General features: G+C 43.1%; 1 protein-coding gene across 1 annotated transcript in view; it reads left to right on the forward strand.

The window, feature by feature from the left end:
• The first annotated feature begins 786 nt into the window (after positions 1-786).
• LOC115400203 (Down syndrome cell adhesion molecule-like protein 1 homolog) overlaps positions 787-21,054 on the forward strand; it is a 37,221-nt gene continuing 16,953 nt past the window's right edge. Inside the window, 15 exon segments of the mRNA XM_030107925.1 lie at positions 787-913; positions 996-1,274; positions 2,258-2,533; positions 2,865-3,164; positions 8,472-8,614; positions 9,730-9,859; positions 11,562-11,840; positions 14,076-14,204; positions 14,340-14,519; positions 15,946-16,151; positions 16,984-17,080; positions 17,257-17,385; positions 17,781-17,948; positions 18,188-18,258; positions 18,949-19,189. Coding sequence (XP_029963785.1) covers positions 910-913; positions 996-1,274; positions 2,258-2,533; positions 2,865-3,164; positions 8,472-8,614; positions 9,730-9,859; positions 11,562-11,840; positions 14,076-14,204; positions 14,340-14,519; positions 15,946-16,151; positions 16,984-17,080; positions 17,257-17,385; positions 17,781-17,948; positions 18,188-18,258; positions 18,949-19,189 — 2,632 coding nt within the window. The 5' untranslated portion in view covers positions 787-909.

The following is a 21,054-nucleotide window of genomic DNA, read 5'->3' on the forward strand; positions in this document are numbered from 1 at the left end:
AAATCAGGCACACTACACTGGCATTCACATAACCAAACAATCTGCAATCTACTACAAACTCTGAAGTGCACACTGTCTAAAATAACCCTTTGGGGAAACAGAATACAAAAAGACTCACAGAGGCGGAAAGAATCAAACACCAAAATACACTCTCTTCATCTTTTTTCCTTTCTCTCTCTCTCCTCTTCTCTCTCTCTCTCCCTTACACACACACACACACACACACACACACACACACACACACACACACACACACACACACACACATACACATACTCTCTATTGACATGTGGATAAATCAGAAGCAGCCCAAGCAGTCACTGATGTGAAATGAAAATGACGCTAATCTGCTGTTACCATAACACACACACACACACACACACACACACACACACACACACACACACACACACACACACATTAATTATTAACACCTACAATAACTCCCTGCTCTCTTCTTTCCTTTTTCTTATCTGTCCTTTTCCATTGTGTATATCTCACGAGATGGATGGGATGGAGTCTCTTAAAAGCTCCCATGTGTTCATCTAAGTGCTGTGCTTGTGCCCTTAGAAGACATGTATAATCCAAACGTCCCTTTTTCTTTGTAATTTTTCTGAATATGTTCTCATGTTTCGTCCATAACGCCGTATGATCAGACTATTTGGCTGCTCTCTGTTGAAGGATATTTAAACTATGGAAAGGTGCTTATAATGCTCATCATGGTAGCTAATGTTGCTTTTTTCCCCCCTTCTGTTGTCCTCTGCAGGTAACCGGTTCTTCCTGACCTCATTTGGCGCCCTGTATATCTCAGAAGTGCAGAAGGAAGACGCTCTGTCCACCTACCGCTGCATCACAAAGCACAAGTACAGTGGAGAGACCCGCCAGAGCAATGGAGCCCGGCTCTCTGTTATGGGTAAAGCAACAAGTTACTTGTCCTTGCAGCTGACTGGCACTGTCCTCACTGACAACATGAGTTTGAACTTCGTTGTCCACAGACCCTACGGAGTCCACCCCGTCAGTGCTGGACAGTTTCCAGTCCGGTGAGGTGCAGGTGGGGCACAGCGTGGAGCTGCCCTGCGTCGCCTCCGGATACCCGAACCCCACCATCCGGTGGCTGAAGGATGGCCGGCCGTTACCCGCGGACTCCCGCTGGACACGGCGCATCACCGGCCTCACCGTCTCTGACCTGAGACTGGAGGACAGCGGGAACTACATCTGCGAGGTCACCAACAGCTTCGGCTCCAAAGAGGTGACGGGTCACCTCAACGTTATAGGTGTGTAAATCGGCGGAAGCGAGAGCCTCTGCTTCTCCTAACCTGTGATGTCCCACACTGAGCGCTGGAGAGCAGAGGAGAGACAGGAACGTGGCGTCAGGACGCAAACATGTTTAAGCTCCATGCAGCCGCCCGACGGGATGAGTATGAGCTTGATCTGCGGGGACGGCTCGCTCCCCCACTGCGCTCTGAAACCTGGGGCGTCCTCACAGTGACAGAGGAGAGCGGTGGTCGTGCAGGCCTGTCAGTCCATTTAAAGAGGACGTTAAAGAGGGAAGGAAAGACCATCTTAAAATGTTAAAATGCTATGTGTGTTAATTGCATGGATGTGAGGAGGCGACTCGCACGGAGAAGACTGCATGGATGTGGGGGGAGGAGTGGCGAGGGAGACATAAAATTTGAAGATGGTCAGTAAAAGAGTGAGGTTAGTGGACGGCGGGCAGCCCAGCCACAGGGCACATCACTGCACAGTCCGCAAACCTCCACTGACAGGCCATGCAAGGTGGCACGCGTGCACAACTCTGGACGCACACATACAGTACGCGCACTTCTTGCCTATGAAGGAAATCGTACACGCGCACGCGCTCTGCCGCACAGACACTTATACGCGCACACATCCAGCAGCCCCCAGCACTTAACACCAGCTGCTTTATTGCTCACTGACATTTTCTCCCCTTTCTGTCTTCCTGTCTTACATTCTCTTACTGGTTAGCGTGCACGCACACAAACGCACGCTCACACACAAATCAATGAGAGAAAACTTAACAGACAAGTAATTCACAATCTCCCCACATGTAAATGTGTCTCTGCTGCCCGACCAACACAGCGTAGCCAAGCAAAAATGTATTTTGCCGAGATAAATTTCGTGTCATGCCGAAATGAATTCTGTCATTCACCGAGCGTTTCGCCTTGAACTAACCCTGCTTATGGGACTTCCTTCCCTTTGTTCCTAACTCTGCTCCACTTTGTCCTCGTTCCTCCAGAGCCACTGAGGGTCACCTTGTCCCCCAAGAACCTGAAGACGGGGATCAGCAGTACGGTCATCCTCTCCTGCGCCGTCCAAGGTTCCCCACACTTTACCGTGTCCTGGTACCGAAACACGGAACCGGTCCTGCCCGATCAGCACTTTTCCATCCAGGGGGCTCACAATGAGACGCTCTTCATTTCCGCTGCACAAAAGAGACACTCGGGGGCTTACCAGTGCTTTGCTACACGCAAGGGACAGACCGCCCAGGACTTCTCCATCATACTGCTGGAAGGTGAGCTATTTTTGCGAATAAACTATGAATGTAGAAATAAGTGACACAACAATTAATTTTCCAATCATAATCTAATAGTTTGAGATGACTCAGTGTGTGTTGAACTCTTGATTAACGACATAAAGGAAATCCATTCAGAGGTGCAAAGGTTTTGATTAAACCACTTAATATCATAATTTTTACTGCATGAAATTTCCATTGATGTCTGATTTTTGTTTCTAGTAGGTGTTAAGTTCGTGTCTATTTTCTCATTTTATTCCTTCTTCCATCGCTTCGCTGATGAAACGTTACTTTTGTTTCTGACCTCCCGGGACTTGTGGTTGATTTTCAGACGGCACGCCCCGTATCGTCGCCTCCTTCAGCGAGAGGGTGGTGGTCCCGGGCGAACCCTTCTCCCTGATGTGCGCCGCCAAAGGGGCGCCGCCGCCCACCATCACCTGGACCCTGGACGACGAGCCGGTGGCCCGGGACCTGTCGCGGGTCCGGGCCAGCCAGTACACCCTCTCTGACGGCAGCACCGTGAGCCACGTCAACGTCAGCAGCCCGCAGATTCGCGATGGAGGAGTGTATCGGTGCGCCGCACGAAACTCGGCCGGTAGTGCTGAGTACCAAGCGCGCATAAACGTAAGAGGTGCCTGTCTACTTTTCAATATCAGTCATACAGAGGCTTTTTACAGCCAGCCCCCTACCCCACCCCGACCAATATCCTCTCCTGTATCTTTCTATATCTCTTCATCTATCGCTCTGTTTGTGTTTGACTTTCTCTTAAAAATTTATTTCTCCTTTTGTATATTTGGTTCTGTATGTCTATCTTTCGTACGTTTGCTAGTTTTTGAAAATTAGCACTTGTTTACAGTTACTCGGTAGTTCTTTAAAGAGAGGGTGGAGAGTCCACCAGTTCAGGTTGACCTCAACCGTTTTTCTCCAAACTTCCTTTTTTTTGCGAATATATTACATTTAAAAGTTTGATTTATATAAAATGGAATCTAGTTCTTCAAAGTAAGGCCTCGTAGTATTAAAATGTGGTCTTTGCATGTATAAAAAGCCTCTCTGACATTAAAAGGTAGATTAAACCTCAAAGGACGTTGAGAGCAGGTACTGATTTTTGAAGAATGATATCTGTGGTAACATGCCTTGTTTCAAATGAGACATGGAAACTTACCCAGCTGATTATAAAATTTCAGCACTTCTGCCTCCATAGTCTTTGATTTAATCCACAAAATATAGAATAGTTTGATTTCACGGGAAACAGCTTCATTGAATGAAAATACATTGCGGACGGAGGCTACAAAACTAAATGAAACATAGTTTGTTGTATGTTTACTTGCTATTTTTTGTTTGTTGCTCAAAAAGAAACTTTAACAGCTTATTATTGACTGTAAGTGACTTTGGCATTCTCAGAAAGGCATGATACGGGTCTTTAACTCACATTGCGTTTGCAATTTAAAAAAATGAAACATCAGAAAGTTTTAAAATCAACCAGGTGTATTTATTTCAACTCACATTACGGTCAACTGATCATTCATAGAAGAAGATCTCATCTTGAAATAATTTACTGGTCAAGACACAATCTCTGAAGGGATTTTGTATTCTGGAAAGAAAAGAGAAAGTTACTGGAGAAACGGACTCATAATTTTAAGTTTCTTTTTCTATGGGCTTTTGAAGGAGAAATCATGAAACGGAATGTTTTGAAGGGTAGCAGTCTTTTGGATGGGGACAAATTAAACACTATGAAATCAACTAGGATATAAATCTAATAATATGACAGGTCACATCTTAATGCCTTCCTTAAAAACTACAGCTTCCAGTTGGTCACACTCATCTGGGATCTCATGTTACCTGAAAGAAACAGATCTATGTATGAACGATGACCAGAAGAAACCACAACAAAATAACTGAGGTGACTAGCAACATGCAGACAGCGGTACACAGCTCTGTTAAAGCTAAGATCATGTTTAATTAGAGCTGGGAATGCATCACAGCCACTGTTGATATCTAAATCTTTAATGTTGCTGTCAGGAGGACTTAGTTCAGGAATAATGAGGCCCTCTTCCTTCAGTAAACAGAGGTCATCGAGACGACGGCTCCTGCTCATGCTCAGGCTAAGAATCAGCTCAGCGAGCAAAAATGAAAAAGAAAGAAGAAAATGGAAACACTTGTTTCTATTAAAGACTTGAAGAACAGGCAACAACAAACTGAAACTTTAGTAACTGTAACTGTGTCAGTTTTTGAGTAGTGCTGGGCCATGATTAAAGCTCTTAACCGTGATTAATGAATGACTTTCTGTAATTAATCTCTTTTGTTGCGTGCAGAATGCAATAATGAACTCAAAGCTGGTGTATCACAGACTTTTATTCTTAACCATTATATAAAAAAACAATTGCAACACGGTGTGATTTACAAACAAAACTCGCAACAAATAGTGTGATTTTGTTCCATTTACACAGTAGCACTGTGTAAGTGTTTTGTCGACATGAACACGCACACACTTCTTTGCCTGCTCGGCCTACCTGTAGACAACGATCCTACACACGCTGCAAACAAACAAAACATTCAACTAAATAGACTGCAGCTTAATGTACTGCAAGACGGGAGTGGGAGAGTGACGCAGATGGCATGAGTGAAGAGGGGAGGCCGACGAGATGAAATGAGAGAAGAAGGATGGACAGGACTGTCCGTTAGGGAGCGATGGTGAAGAGACTGGTGATGTTGCTGTCATGTGCGATGACAGATGTGGAGCGACATCGACGGACAGGCCCGTATCGCTGCCTGTACGTCTCCCTGTCTCTCCTCCCCTCTCTGTCTCTCTTTGCTCCGTCCTTTGATGAGCTGTGTAGTTGTGACATGCGAGTCTGCTCTGGGCGGACATGCCAGAGCGATCGGCGGCGTGAGAATGAACCCCTCTGCCAGGGAGTTTCAACCCAACATGCAGCACAAACTGAGGCAACTGCGCTCAACAGACGCACAAAACATTCAGATCCACACTTGGAAAAAACAGTCACTGACTGAAATGTGATCCACTCAACTAATTTATTCAATGGGAGACCAGCAGTGAATGCATGAGTTTACGTAGACATAGTAATCCGCACGTGTATACTGTCCCTGTATCTGCATCTGTCTGCGTGTGTGTGTGTGAGTGTGTGTGTGTGTGTGTGTGCGCGTATGCCTGAGACAGTGCTACTGAATAATACATCTTTGACTCGTCAAAGCCGCGACTTCAAAGCTCAGCACATGCTGCGAAAGGGAGGAGAGGGAAAGAGACGGAGTGAAGTGGGGGTAGGAGGGCTGGAAGGAGAGACAAAAACAAAGGTTCCAGATGAACAATGGTGAGAAGGTCACATAAGAAGTGACGGAGGATTGAGCGAGAGCTTCCAGTGTCTCGCAATAATGCTAAACACATAAACACATTTTGTGTCCGTTTGGTTGTTTGTCTGCCGGGCTGTGTAGATTTCAGACTCCGTGTTTTAAAGGTGACAGATGACTGTGAACGTTGTGCCACCAGAAACTGAATCTGGATTCTGAAGACTGAATTTGACATGCATCATTTGTTGCATTCATGTACGCATTCAGATTCTCTTAGTGTCAAATTAAATTTTCCAGCTTGATTTAGAATTTTGCTGCAGTAAAACCTGATATAACTCATGATTTTAGTTCAGTTTCTTTGAGTTCAGGTCATCCTCTTTTTCTTTTTCTTTTTACTTTGCAGAGATGTTAAAATTATGGCAGAGTAACATCTGAAGAATGTTTTTTTTTTTTTTGTTTTTTTTTTTTGCAATTTGAAGGAAATTAGGTGTTATGTGCCAAGAGTCTTTCTCTGAACTGGAAGTTAATATGAATGAGTTCTAAAAGCATACATTGCGATGGCTTTTAGGGTAAAATGAAGAAAAAGTAATGATATGGTCTTATAAGAGGCACACAATACTCTCTCCTCACAGCAGGTATATTTTCAGTGTGAGTCCTGGCTTGCCCTTTCTGTGTTGTGTAGAAGTGTGAGGGTTTTTTTTTTACAGGTACTCTGGTCTCCTCCCACAGTCCAAAAATATACATTCAAGGTTAATTAGTCACTTTGAAACTGCCTGCAGACATGAAGGTGAGTGTGTGTCTGTCTCTCTGCTCTGTGGCACCTGGTGGTCTGTGCAGAGTGCACCCTGCCTTTCCACATGTTTAAGGGGGATTTGCTCCTCCTCAACCAGAGCTTAGTTAAAGCAGGAGGTGGGTGGATGTTGGATGAGGGGGAAAAAAGTAAATGACATTGAACGTCACATCAGTGTTTTATTTATTTTCTTTTTTTGATCAGCTCACAATTATTTATGGTGACATGGACATTAGATGCTTTAAAACTGAAGGTCAAAAACTAAAATTGGATTTGAACAGAAATTTCTAGAAGGATGAAATGCTGTCTTAAATATGATTCTTTTAATTTGAAAGCCTGATGTAGAAGTTTGAATAAGGAACTTTGGGGCTGCATCATAGTGTAGTGGTTAGCGCTCTAAGAATCTCCACTGTTTATCTTGTGGGCCGTTCTGTGTGGAGTTTGCATGTTCCTTAAGAGCATGTGTGGGTCACGGTGAAAATATGATATACATCTATCCATTTAAAAAAAAAAAATGTATCCACCTTAAGGTTACGCAGAATGAGAATAAAGCTGACCGTAAGCAAAGGCAGGGAACACCCTGGACAACTCACCCACCCATCAGTACAGAGAAACAGACAGTCACACTCATTCACAATAACACCAGCAGGAAATCTAACAGTCACCAATCAAACCCAAATGCATGGTTTTGAACAGTAGAATGTCACCAGAGAACTCCCATCCATATATTAGTTGGTGGAATTCAAATTCTCTTTCTGGTGGCACGAAATCTGTTCATATTGACCCACGTCAGGTTTACATAATATTTTTTATCATATTTTTGTAGTTCTTGGTCATCTGTGGTCACTGTTGCTCTATTTAGCTGCAGCTCTTGTATCTCCTTAGTTTTTCCGTAGACAGGTAAGACAGACGTGTGCAGTTGTTGCACTGCAGGCAATATGTCTGCTACTCTGTCGTCTTGGAAAAGGCAATTCATATTCCCCTCAGTGAATCCAAGGGCATTGCAAACACACAGTTACAAATTGTCCATGATTAAAGTGTTAAAGAAGATGAGCTTTGGTTTGCAATATGAAGACACTTGTTGATCCATACAACCATGAGTCCTTCTGATCAACTGTAAACCTTCAAATGATTTTAAACAAATAGATAAACTGTAGCATTGAATAAAATGGACATGTTTAGTCCTGGGTGACCAGTCAGTAATAACCCTGCTGGGCTGCCGCCTCTGGCTCCACAGTCTTTCAACTAGTGTGTTTTGTTGCCAGAGAAAACAGAACTGAAGGTGTGATCTGTACCATTTCAGCGTTATTTAAACTGGAAACTTTTAAGACTTATTTTCAGGTTCATACATCATAAGGAAAGCTTATGAAATAGTTAAGTGGTTGTGTATGTCACTTAGTAGTCCATTAAAAAAAATACACCTGTGTGGTCAAACAGTTATGAAAGACAATGCCAGAAGTGGGATGTTCAGTCCTGGTGACTAGCTATAAAACTCTCTTGTCGAAGTAAATCGAATACCGAGCCCAATTTATTTCACCACTGAGGCAGGATTTTCTAAACTCTCTCTTTTTCCACCCTCACATGCTTCTTTCCTCCTCTATCCACTCCTTCCCCCCAAACCCCTCCCCGATCACCCCTTCCTCTTTATTCCTAAAATTCCACGACCTACTTCTGGCACCATGAACTAATGATCTTCTTTTTCCTCCTCTCTCTTTTCCTCTGATCAACCCATTTCTCTTTTTTTCTCTGAATCTCCTCCCCGTCTCCCTCTCTCTCTCTCTCTCTCTCTCTCTCTCTCTCTCTCTCTCTCTCTCTCTCTCTCTCTCTCTCTCTCTCTCCCATCAGGTCCTCCAAGGATTCGGCCGATGAAAAACATCACAGCTGTGGCAGGAAGAAACACCTTCATAAACTGCCGTGTGATTGGTTACCCGTATTACTCAATCAACTGGTACAAGGAGGGACTTCTGCTGCCTGACAATCATCGCCAGGTGGAACTTGATCTTTTTTTTTCTTCGTTTGTTTGTTTGTTTGTGTTTCAATCTCATATCGGGCACGTTATGTTTCGACAATCCCTATTCTCACCATTCAGATAAACCTCGACAAATTAGATGAAGTTATTATTCCATCAGAGGTTAATTGTTTCCTTGTTTTTTTCTATGCCTATAATACATGAACTAAAAGATTTGAAGCATTTGTTAAACTTTATAGCCTCTGATTTTTATTAACTATATGAGATTATCAGTCATGAAAGGATATGTAAGTCCATGTAAAATAAAGGTGGAATGCAGTTTTTAATCAAATTGTGAAAAAAAAAATCCTTTGCATTGTTTTGTAACTTTAGATGAACTTGCTTATCAGAGATGATCTTAAAATTCCTCATAACATAAAAATGTGTTGATGTTTCCTTCTCTTTTACTTTGGCAAGTTTGTAGCTGATAGCTGACATCAATTATGGGGTCTTTGAGCAGTTTTGGATGCTTTTATCTGTGACTATTTTTAAAATACATGTCAAAACATTTGAATATTCAAAGCATGAATAGTGTTTACAGTTCTTTTTAAAAAGAATTACCAGCACACACTGATATCGTAATAATGAAATGGTTGTTCGTCAAAATCACTGATACATTGTACATGCGATATCTTCAAATACATTAATTTTTTATGACTCATAGTCAACATATGAGAAGCAATATGCCGTCATTGTGATGAGAACCAGTGACTTGAATGGTGTTGGTCTAAAGATTAGTCAAGCAAACTTGTGACTGAAAGTTTTTGATTCGAATCCCTGAACCAGACAAGAGTTTTTGTGGGTAAAATGAAAGCCACCGACTGTCCCCATCACCCATGATGACTCCATGAAAAAAAGGCCTTAAATCCCTAATTCCACTTGCTACTAAAGCCCACAGAAGACTTCTGTTGGATTAAATCTGAAATCTTCCAAAATCGAAACAATTTAAGACTCAAAGCAGATCAGAAGACTTTCTTTTTTACTTGGATGTCCACCGTGTTTTGATCTTATCTCATTTAATCGTCTTATTTAAATCAAAGTGATGACTGAGAGCCAGAATCACACCTGCTTCTAACGGCCTTGATGTCTGCCTAGGTCGTGTACGAAAATGGGACGTTAAAACTCAGCGACGTCCAGAAGGGGATGGACGAAGGGGCCTATGTGTGCAGTGTGCTGATCCAACCACAGCTATTCATCACACAGACTGTTTATGTCACTGTCAAAGGTCAGTCGCGCACAGTTTTTCACTCACGGCTGGGTTTTATTTATCAAAAACAAGAGAGAGATGAAAATCTCTCCTGTCTCCGTGGGGCCTGTGCAATAAATTACTATAAAACTAACGTCAAATGATGTTGAGTAACCACAAATTAAATGACTCTCGCTGTGTTTCATCATGTCACAATCCAAAAATTATGAATGCCAAATAGAGTGGTTGTAAAAGCGATGAGAAGTGAGTAATACTAGTTCGAGCAAAATGGTGTGAGTGTAACAGAGGGAGAAGAAAGAACAAAGCTGTATGCATTGCCTCTAATAACCCCTGATTAAGGGGCGGAGAGGCCTGGTGCGAGCTTTCAACCACTCAGCAATTACACAGAGTAGGAGAGTGCTATTGTATAAGATTATTGTGTGTGCATGCCTTACTCATGCATATATGTGTGCGTGTGTGTATGTGTGAATGACAAACCGTGTGTGTTGTGTGTATTCTGCATGTCACCTTGTGTATTCCGCTCTGTTCTCGGCGGCGGTGCTATGACATGTTTGTTTTAGGAAGATGTCGAGTGTGAGGAGTGTGTGTATCTGGGCCTGACGTTTGCATGATGTGTGAAATCTGCTGCGCTCGTCATGTGTGTTGCGCGCGCGCACTCGCTCACACACGCGTGACTGTACAAGTATTTGTGCGTGCATGTGCACATGCGTGTTCATTTGCTGCGTGCGGGGTGTCGGTATGTGCTTGTATGGATGTGCGCTCGTCATGTCTCTGATTTAATTAGATGAATTTTAACGAGGCCCAGATTAAATCCCCCAGATGTCTCAGCAGTAACCCCTCCACCACCAGCACCAGCACCAACCTCCCCTCAGCCCCCACTCCAAACCACCCCCATCACCTCTGCCGGTATCCATGGCAACACTGTTCTTTCCCCTATGGATGGGGCTCTAATTAGAGCAGCTATTATGGGCTGGCTTTAGCAGGGCAGGGTGGGGTGGAGGGTTTGGTTCCGGGCGCAGACGGCTGCAGAGTGGGTAGTGGGCTAGTAGGGCAGGCTGCAGCGGTGAGGGAGCTTTGTGAGTCCAGGCCCAACATGTCATCGTTCTGATCCCCTTGAAGTCAAATACAAAAAAAGAACCGTGATCCCACCAATCAGACTGTCAGGTGAAACTGTCAAGTTTGCCCTCCATACAGAAATTTAACAGTGTTTCTCCTCCTTTCCTTCGTCACTCATTTTCCCACCCCGTGTCCTCTCAATGCCCCCGAATCTTCAAAACCATACATCTCCTCATATTTATGCCTGTCTTCTCATCTGACTTGCTTTCTTTTCTTTCTCCTTCATTTATTCATATCCACCTCAAACCTTTTTCCTCACCTCTTGCTCACCCCACTCATTTAAACATCCCTCAAACTGTTTTCATTCATTGCTTTTTTTCTTTATTTCCATTCCCTCTTTCACTTCTATCTATCTGGCCTTTGTTTCACCCCGTTGCCTGTCCTTGCCTTTTTCTCTGTCCTTGCCTTTTCTCCCTCCCACTCACATCCTCATCATTTATTTTCTCAAACCTGATCTGCCTCTTCTGTCTCTTTCACTTACATTTTAATATTTCACTATTTTCCTTTTGCTTTATCCCTAAAACTGCTCAATTAACTCCTTCTCTGTACGTCTTATGCTGCCTAACTCTCACGCCTCCTTCATGTCTTCCTCCACCTCTCTCAGTTCCCCCACTGATCCAGCCATTCGACTTTCCGCCGACGTCCATCGGTAAATTGATGTACATCGCCTGCGTGGTGTCGTCCGGAGACATGCCCATCCGTATCACATGGCGTAAGGATGGCCAGGAGATTGTGCCTTCCTCGGGCATCACCATCGACACAAAAGAGTTCATGAGCTCCCTCCAGATATCCAAGGTGTCCCTCAAACACAACGGCAACTACACCTGCATCGCCAGCAACGACGCTGCCACTGTCAGCACAGAGAGGCAGCTCACAGTCACAGGTGAGACGAGAAGAGAAGAGCCAGGACGACTCAGAGGTCAAAGTGGTCTGTGGAGAATGGTCCGGCAATCAGTTAAAAGATTCTTTTCCATGGAGAAGATTGGACAGAAGTTTACAGTTTTGTTCAGCAGTTTGGCACACAAAGTTTAGAATGCATTCCATAGTGAAATTCAGTTCTGTTAAATGATAAATTGGAACTAAGAATAAGTCAACAATCATATATGTTTTCACGTTATCTTGTTTTCAGCAAAACAACCTGGGAATGGGGGAACGAAATGTTGATCACAAAAACATGAGCCCATCAATTTAACCTCCGTATGGCTGTGATATATCTAAAAACTAGACAGAATAGACAAAAAAAGAACAAACTGTTCATTGGAGGAATGCTATTACAGATAAATTGTTTTCCCAAAATGAGTGGTCAGCTTCCTTGTTGATGCTAACTTGGGATTGTGAAACAAACCATGCAGTAATGTTTATTGTATTGCTTTGAAGTCTAAATTCATCAACTAATCTGCTATGGCAGAATTTGAATGGCAAATAGAGACTCTAGATGTAACACAGCCAACAGAACCAGGAACTCCAGGAGAAAGGTCAGGGACCATCTGCAATGATCTGTTTATATTTTGCACAAGAGCCCTCATATCATTTCATTTTAGCACCTGTATCGAGATGCACCTTCGTTATTTATTTATTTATTTATTTTTTACTGTAAATGTTATTGTTACTGATGGCCAGTTGAAATAAGTATACTAATCTGTTTTAGATTTGAATTTTTTTCAAGACAGAGTTGTCATTTCCCTCAGACACCTCTTTTGTCTGGACTAATGAGAAACCTCACTCAGAAGAAAACACTATTTTAATTTATTGTTAAAAGGCCATATGAAGTCTCAAAGTTAAGCACAGATGAATCTTTCTTATGGGATGTGGTGGCCGAGAGGTTAGAGAAGTGGACTTGTGATTTAAATCCTACAGCTCATGTGTCACCACTGTGGCTCCCTGGAAAAGACCTTTGACCCCCATCAGTTCCCTGGAGCGCCGTGATGTGTCAGCACCTCCACGCCCTGGAAATAAGATTGGTCATTGTGGAAACAGAATTTCCCCAAGGGGATTAATAAAGTATAATTACTTCAGTTCAGCTTAAAGTAGCTGTTATTTAACTCTGCACATGTTGTTAAAGTTTCTTGTTACGGTTATGAAGTTCGTTTGCATTATTTGTAAGTTTGAATTTTCTTCACAGTTTGCTCAAAGCACTGTTGAAAATGTGATAATAGTAATAATAATATCAACAAATGCAGTTCAGCTAAAATGAACTCCATATACCCAACTCATAACCTGGGTAAAGTGATCAATACTAAACTTTATGCTCTAAAGGCCCGTCCATGCTTCACATGTACGCGTTTCCGCGTCCGCTTTGGAAGGTCCGCGCACCACCGATGCGGACGCGCTTTCTCCCATGCTACATTTTGAGCTCAGCTGTACGCGTCTCGTGCAGGCGCGGTGATCCACGCAGCCTCGACAAGCTTTTCCGGCTCTACAGACTGTTTATCTGCTCCTTTATTACGGATTATTTAGAGAAAATTAAGCACATACATTGTCAGTACATTATCTTTAAGTATTAAAGTTTATTTAGCCTTTTTTCTCTGTTTCTGAATCGCGGGGCTGCGCCGGAGCGATTAGTTACTTTTTCACTTCTGTCTGCAGACCTTCTCCTCCCTCCAGACAGTCTCTCTCTCTTTCCACGAGTTTTTCACTCTTTCCGTGTCTTTAAGTGGAGCCATTAGGCTGGAGCTCCGTCTACTTTCATGTTTTGTTTGCTATGGCGCTCTGGCGCATGCGTACACTTCCGCGACCTGCGCGCAATGCGCAACGCGGTCTCAAATTCTGGCTGCTGCGCGGACGTCCGCGGACCGGTCCGCGCGGACCCTAGCGGACAGGAATTCATGACGATTTTTACGTCACGCGGACCTACGCGCAACGCGCACCCACGCGGACATGTGAAGCATGGACGGGCCTTTACTATCCACAAAATCCACTAATTTATCTACACTGTGTATCACTGAGTTGCACGATTTCTTTCTAACCTGAACTTCATGGTCTCACTCAAATGTTATCAATAGTAATCTACACTATGTGAAGTCACAATAAATATCTACAGTAACTCTTCTGTTGACGCTTCTTGCCTCGATATGGTTGAATTCTGCTGTGTTGAAGCCTCCCTCTCTCCTGTCTGCAGTGCCTCCTCGGTTTGTGGTTCAGCCCAACAACCAGGATGGGATCTATGGGAAGGCAGGGATCCTGAATTGTTCTGTAGATGGATACCCTCCTCCTAAGGTCATGTGGAAGCACGCCAAAGGTGCACTAGGTACATGACCAACCTGTCATCTTTTATCTTACACCTATGATGTGTTTGTCAACTTGTTTCTGCCCATTGTTGCATCCACACGTCCACACAGCGCAAAGTTTAACCAGTCTTTTTCGGCTCTCTCTTTCTGTCCAGCGGGCATCGGAAACCCTCAGCAGTACCACCCTGTGCCTCTCACCGGCCGAATTCAGATTATGGGTAACGGCTCTCTACTTATCAGACATGTTCTGGAAGAGGATCGCGGCTTCTACCTCTGCCAGGCCTCCAACGGGGTCGGCTCGGACATCAGCAAGAGCATGGTCCTCACAGTGAAGAGTGAGTACGCCGACCAGGAGAGACTGATGCTGCAGGGTCGGAGTTTTTCGCTGCGTGTAAGACTGCAGCGAGGCCCATCTACGCCGCTCTGCTGCCCCTGCTTATCAGTCTTCATGCACACATACTTACTGGCTGTGTCAAACCAACGAGCCAGCTCGCAGTGCTCTCCCTGCTGGCGTGAACACACACACACGCACACACACACACACGTGCACTGTGAAAGGTGACCATGGACCTGAAAGTGAAACAGCAGGAGGAAGGGAAGGGTGTGTGTGTGTGTGTGTGTGTGTGTGTGTGTGTGTGTGTGTGTGTGTGTGTGTGTGTGTGTGTGTGTGTGTGTGTGTGTGTGCGCGTGCGTGCGTGTGTGTGATGGGTTGTGAGAAAGCAAACCGGCCAACAATTGATCTTTTGACACCTGGGATCTGTCCACAGACAATCAAAAAGACTTTGAGCTTAATCATTATCTGCAATCAATTGCTCCACACCGCCCTTGTTGTCAGCAAGACTCTGTCTAATGCAATGTGAAAATGTGTATGCATGCACTGAGCAATACGCACAGACACACACACACACACACAGCAGCAGTTATTTGAGGTTGGGATATTTCTGCAGCATGCAGTACATTGACCCAACAAACCGCCTTTAATCACATAACCTGAAATCTTTTTGACACTTGTAGACACGGACCCGTAAAACAAGCCGTACACAAATCCACTAGTTTCACCGTGTTTCGCTATCAAAGGGCCGCCCCGCTCTTGCGCGCTCTCTCTTTCCTTCTAGTGTTAGTGTTATTGATTGAACCGTTCCTCTCCTCTGCCTCCCTCAATTCTGTCTGTTTCGCTCAGCGGAGAGGGAGGAAAAGAGGAAGAGAGGGAGGGTGAGATGAATAAGTGATGAAAACAAAACAGCAGAACCCTCCTCGGATCGATATTGTGTGTGCGTGCTCGCAAGCCCGTGCATTTGTGTGTCCTGGACAAAGAAGATTGAGCGTGCGAGGGATTTTGTGTATAGAGTGAACACGAAAGGTGGAGTGTATCGTTTTTGCCTCTTCATTCACCTAGACCCCAATGTTAACTATTGGAGAATGAGAAAAGAGCTTTATTGACTTTACCTCATTGACCACAGCTCTTCATTACTCCACTGCAATGGAACTTGGCTATTTGAAACTCCAGCTTTTTAAGTTCCCATTATCCTACCCTCCTCTTCACACTTTGACTTTTCTTTTCTTTCTTTCTTTTTTTTTTTTGCTTTAACTCTATTTAGTATCATCTTACAGTTCATTTTCCTGCTTCTCCCCTTCTTTCACCCACCTCTGTCGTCTCACATCCCTCTCATCAATCTGTTTACCGTTACTATTTCTCCCTGCTCCACTCTATTTGTTCTCACCTTTTCTTCATCTCACACTCCATTTCCCTTCTCCTTCCAGTCCCTGCAATGATCACCAGCCACCCAAACACCACCATGGCTAAGAAGGGTCATGTGAAGGAGCTGAACTGCACGGCCAGGGGAGAATGGCCTATCATCATCCGCTGGGAAAGAGGCGACACAGTCATTGACCCTGACCGCAACCCCCGCTACTCAATTACCACGAGTCCCAACGAAAAGACGGACGAGGTGTTGTCTACACTCAAGGTAAGAACACTCACGTGTTTCAGATTATGTTGTTGATGAAATCAGACAGCAGTGAGTTTGTGACTCTTTCTCAGGCGATAAATTGTTCTTTATTTTCTTTCTTTGGGTTTCTCTTTACTTTTCTTTTCCTTTTTTTTTCTGTTTGGACTTTCAATCTTGTATGAAACACAAGCTAAAGGTTGTTCAAGGGCAGGCACCAATCAAGGCCAATCAGTTTAGCTAATTGTTTGACACCTGTGTGGCGCCCTCATACTGACACTGACTCACGCTGGAAAAAAAAAAGATTCGATTAAATGACAACCATAGATAGAAATGTTGCACACAGCCGTGTGGAGCAGCATTTTTGAGAGGATAAAAATGAGCATTTGTAATGCAGCGAAGTGAGTGCTGAGGATGTCCTGTCATTGTCTCATTTATAACTCACCACTCTGACATCTGTTTAAGTCTAGATGGAAATTTCTCCGATAATTCCAATGTCACTCATTTATACTGACTTTAAAAAAATGAATAATTAAAAATGTAGGATAGGAGTCGTGTAAATTACTCCATGTCCTCAAGGATAAGTCAAATGTCTCATGAAATGCGCTGAATATTTGTTGAGGAAGTGCATAGGCTGCTGGGCGTATGGCGTATCACCTGAATGGTGGCGTTTGCTTACTTATACAGCTCCATGTAACGCCGAGATGTCAGAACAACTCAGATAGTGTGTAGGAAAAATATTCTCCAGGAGGCACTTCTCCATCACAAAGCTGTGCGCTTTACACAATTTCCCCGCGCAAAGATAGAGTTGTTTGTCTCTTTGACATTTCTCTTTTTACCTTTCGCTCTTTAGTTGAAGCCAGCAGAGCGTGAGGATTCAGTCTTTTTCTCCTGTCATGCCATCAACTCTTACGGAGAAGGACGAGGCCTCATCCAGCTCACCGTGCAAGGTAACCATTCATGTGCAAATGCCTGCACTGTACTATCTCCTCTTAAAATTGATAAAATGCAGGAAAAAAAAACCTCCAGTCTTCGCTCTTTACATCCAAGCGTATCTCTCTTTTGCTGTTTCTGTCACCTCGTTTTTGTTGCCTCTTTGTGAACCGTGTGTCTTTTAAACCTGCAGAGCCTCCAGACCCTCCGGAGTTGGAGGTGCGAGAAGTGAAAGATCGAAGCATGAATCTCAGATGGACGCAAAGATTTGATGGAAACAGCGTCATTACCTCCTACGATATTGAATACAAAAACAAGACGGGTAGGTCTGTTGGTATGGTGTCGAAGTTCCACGACTACAGTCGGATTACTCAGTTACAAGTAGTACTGTTGCTATAAAAAGTCTTTTTTTCAATTCAGCATTCAGTTGCATCCTCAGTAGCAGTCATTTGATTTAATCTGCCTGTATTAAGTATATATTTCTCATAATGTTGCATAAAATTACACCATGATAGTGAAGTGTATATAATATTTGCAGACCAAAAGCTTTCAATGATAATGTATAATATGTGCATGCTCAGTAGTAATTTTAAATTCCGCACCATTCCATTAGTTTTTGTAAATTGTACATATGAATGACTGAAATAATGTACCTGAAAAAACATAAGGCTCATATTTTTGTCACTGTGACTGTGTCCCTGTTTTCTTCCTTGACAGATTCCTGGGAGCTGAAGCACGCCACTCGAAACATCTCTCCCACCAACAATCAGGCCAACATCGTGGACCTCCACCCAGCGTCCGTCTACAGCATCCGCATGTACTCCTACAACGCCATAGGCAAGAGCGAGGCCAGCAAGGAGCTCACCATCAGCACGGAGGAAGCGCGTAAGTCTCCTGACAAGACTGCTTTTCACTCATGAATGCAGGGGAACATTTTACCTTATTTGAGTATTCGTAATTAGAGTCTGTGCTGATTACACTGGCATCTGTCCTTGAGCATTTTGTATTGAATGGCTGTCTTTGCAAACCTGGGAGGAAAAAAAGGCGGAATATTTTCATATGTAATATGAAAGCCAGAAAATGTTCATCTGACATCGGTGAAATGTCTTTGCTGTCCTCTGTAGAGCCTGATGGTCCTCCGATGGATGTGATCCTGCAGCCGGTGACCTCTCAGAGTATCAGAGTCACCTGGAAGGTGACAGACATGAACTTCTTTAAAGATGCTTTTGAGAACCATTTTGTTGGCCTGATTTATAATTCTCTCTGTAAAGCTTCAGTTTTTCAAAGGGCGGTATGGGAATTCTTTAGAAAGCTTCAAGGAGGAACTTGCAGCCGTCTGGCGATGCTTTGATTTAGCGTTGCTTTTTTCTTTAAATTTGTTATGAAATCATGATACAATAAAGACAATTATCGTGAAAGAAAGTCTATTCCAAAAACTCACCGATCTTTAAAAGTCAGTCTAATCACATACAAACACAGTAAAAACCTGCAAAGAGTAGACTCGGTACAGCCGGAGTGACACAATCCTTTCGCACCCTTTAATTTATTGAATATAATGTCAGAACAGGATGAAAAACACATTTATATACCAGTCATGGGTGTGTTTTAATGGATCAAAGATTTGTGAGCTGACCTTATATTTGTTTTGAAGCTTCTTTCAAGGGTAATGAAGATGAGATAAAATTAAAATTAGTCGTATTGCAAAACCACGTGTTACTGTTATTACAGTAACAGAATACATATAGGAACACATTCCAAATATTTTAATTTGAGAGCATCGAAATCCAAAATTCATGTTTTTTATCCACAATTCAGGCCAAAATCACTCCATGGTATGGTTCAAACTCGAGTCGTCCATCTCCTTCTCTTGTCTTTGACTCGGCAGGCACCCAGGAAGGAGCTGCAGAATGGCGTAATCCGAGGTTACCAGATCGGATACAGAGAAAACGGCCCGGGCAGCAACGGCCAGTACAGCATTGTGGAGATGAAAGCGACTGGAGACAGCGAAGTCTACACTCTGGACAATCTGAAAAAGTTTGCCCAGTACGGCGTGGTTGTCCAGGCCTTCAATAGAGCCGGCACCGGGCCTTCCAGCTCGGAGATCAACGCTACAACCCTGGAAGACGGTGAGGATCACAGCAAACTGTGGAAAGAGAGTTAACGGTCTCTCAATGAGTATACCAGTTTCGGTGTGGTGTAAGTGTGTGACCAGCAGCGATGAGGGAGCGAGCAGAACAGCACGGAGCATTACGTGCAGTGGAAGAGGAAGCTGTCAGTCCCGTCAAATCTCACCCTCTGTCTGCTCTCGCTCTGATCCGCAGCTACTGCACTTTTCTCCTGCCATTGTTCTTTTTGTTTTCTCACCGTCTGATCTCTCTGTCAAATCAGGCCATGCTTTGCAACCTAAAATTACTACATTCTTTCTCCTCTTTCAACAAGAATGAAGGCTGGCTGCTGGAATTCAAATGCTTCTTACCAAGTACCAAGGACACACATAGTCTCATAGACACAGTGCCCATTCAGCAGCGCTGAGAGAATTGAGAGACTAAAAGCTCTTTCAGAGTGAAAATTCTTCTTCACCTACACTGTGCTGCACATCTTTTTCGTTTTTTTCACTTAAGGCATCTGCCATGAGAGAATTTCTGCTCGAAAATATGCATAATGAGACATTAAGTGTCTGTTTGCCATTTTTTTAAAGTGAAATATTTCTGCAAACATGCAAAAAATGTACAACTTTGTTAGATTCATTTATATCTATATATCAGTGATTCATTACAAAAGTTAAGCTATAAGCTTGAAACTTGATCTGCTTATTCTTTTAGAGCTAAATCAAAAACATATTAATGTTCTTACTTAATAAAAAGCTTCTTAGAATTCCTGCTTTATTCGTGTCTCCTGACTGGAAAAATGAGAATATTTTATTTACAACTTATCATTCTGTAAACCAGCTGTATGTTGGGTTAAAGTCATTGGAAGCTCTGGTTTGAAGCAGTGCCACAATGAACTGCCTAGATTAAATTGAGGTTGTGGATCAAACAAATCATGAGGTTTTTCATTTTATTTTTTATCTTGAAGTTATATTTTCTGATCACAAGGCTTTCATTTACTGTTAAACACTCAAGAAAACCCAAAAGATTAAAAGAATTGTGATTGGAATACGTTAATACTCTTTCATTTTTAGTGTGGACCAAGTAATCTGGATGCTCCACGAAAACTAGTACTTTTCCATCCATGTCAAATCTCCATTTCATTATTGCATATTACTCACAGCTGGTGTTGTTCTCTCTCGAAAAATAGCATTAGGCAACAATTAAAGTGTTTTATTTTGATTAATTCCTCTGTTGTTGCATCGCTACATTCCAAATTCACACACAAAAAAAATGTATTCATGAATACTGGATGTGAATTTTATTGTGTTTTAAACAGCAATGTGTCCTTTATAGTTTTTCTTTCACTTGGCGCTCTCCCAGGATATAAATGGTTACATGGTATTTACTTTCTTTTCCCACGCAGCCACTGCAGTGTTGTGTATCTTCATGAAATGCTCAAATGTCAGATCTCAGCAGCATCATTTTCACGCTCTTGAGGTTCACTCATTTGAGTGCCTGTCTCATTGACTGTAAATCATCGTCTCCTTGCCACGCCCTCCTCCTCGGGTGGGTTTATCGATGGACAGGAAGCCTCACTGTCCCCGTGCCAACCAGCATTCAGAACCAATGAGTAACGACAGATTGAAAACAACAACAACAAAAAAACTGCCATGAAGTGATTGTCAGTAGGAATCACTTGAGTTGTCAAGGCAATAGTAACATGTTTATCAGAACTAATGTCACACACACCAACACGTGTGTTTTCATGGTCCTCAGATACTTTAATGTATACATTTAAACATTACTTTAACATTAAATCAAATGAACCTGTAACTCTGACATGTCTAAATTTTTATCCTTCAGCTTGACATAAGTCCACACCGAAAAACAATCTGGAAATT

This window comes from Salarias fasciatus, chromosome 14 (genome assembly GCF_902148845.1).
Source record: "Salarias fasciatus chromosome 14, fSalaFa1.1, whole genome shotgun sequence".
Classification (NCBI taxonomy): Eukaryota; Metazoa; Chordata; class Actinopteri; order Blenniiformes; family Blenniidae; genus Salarias; species Salarias fasciatus.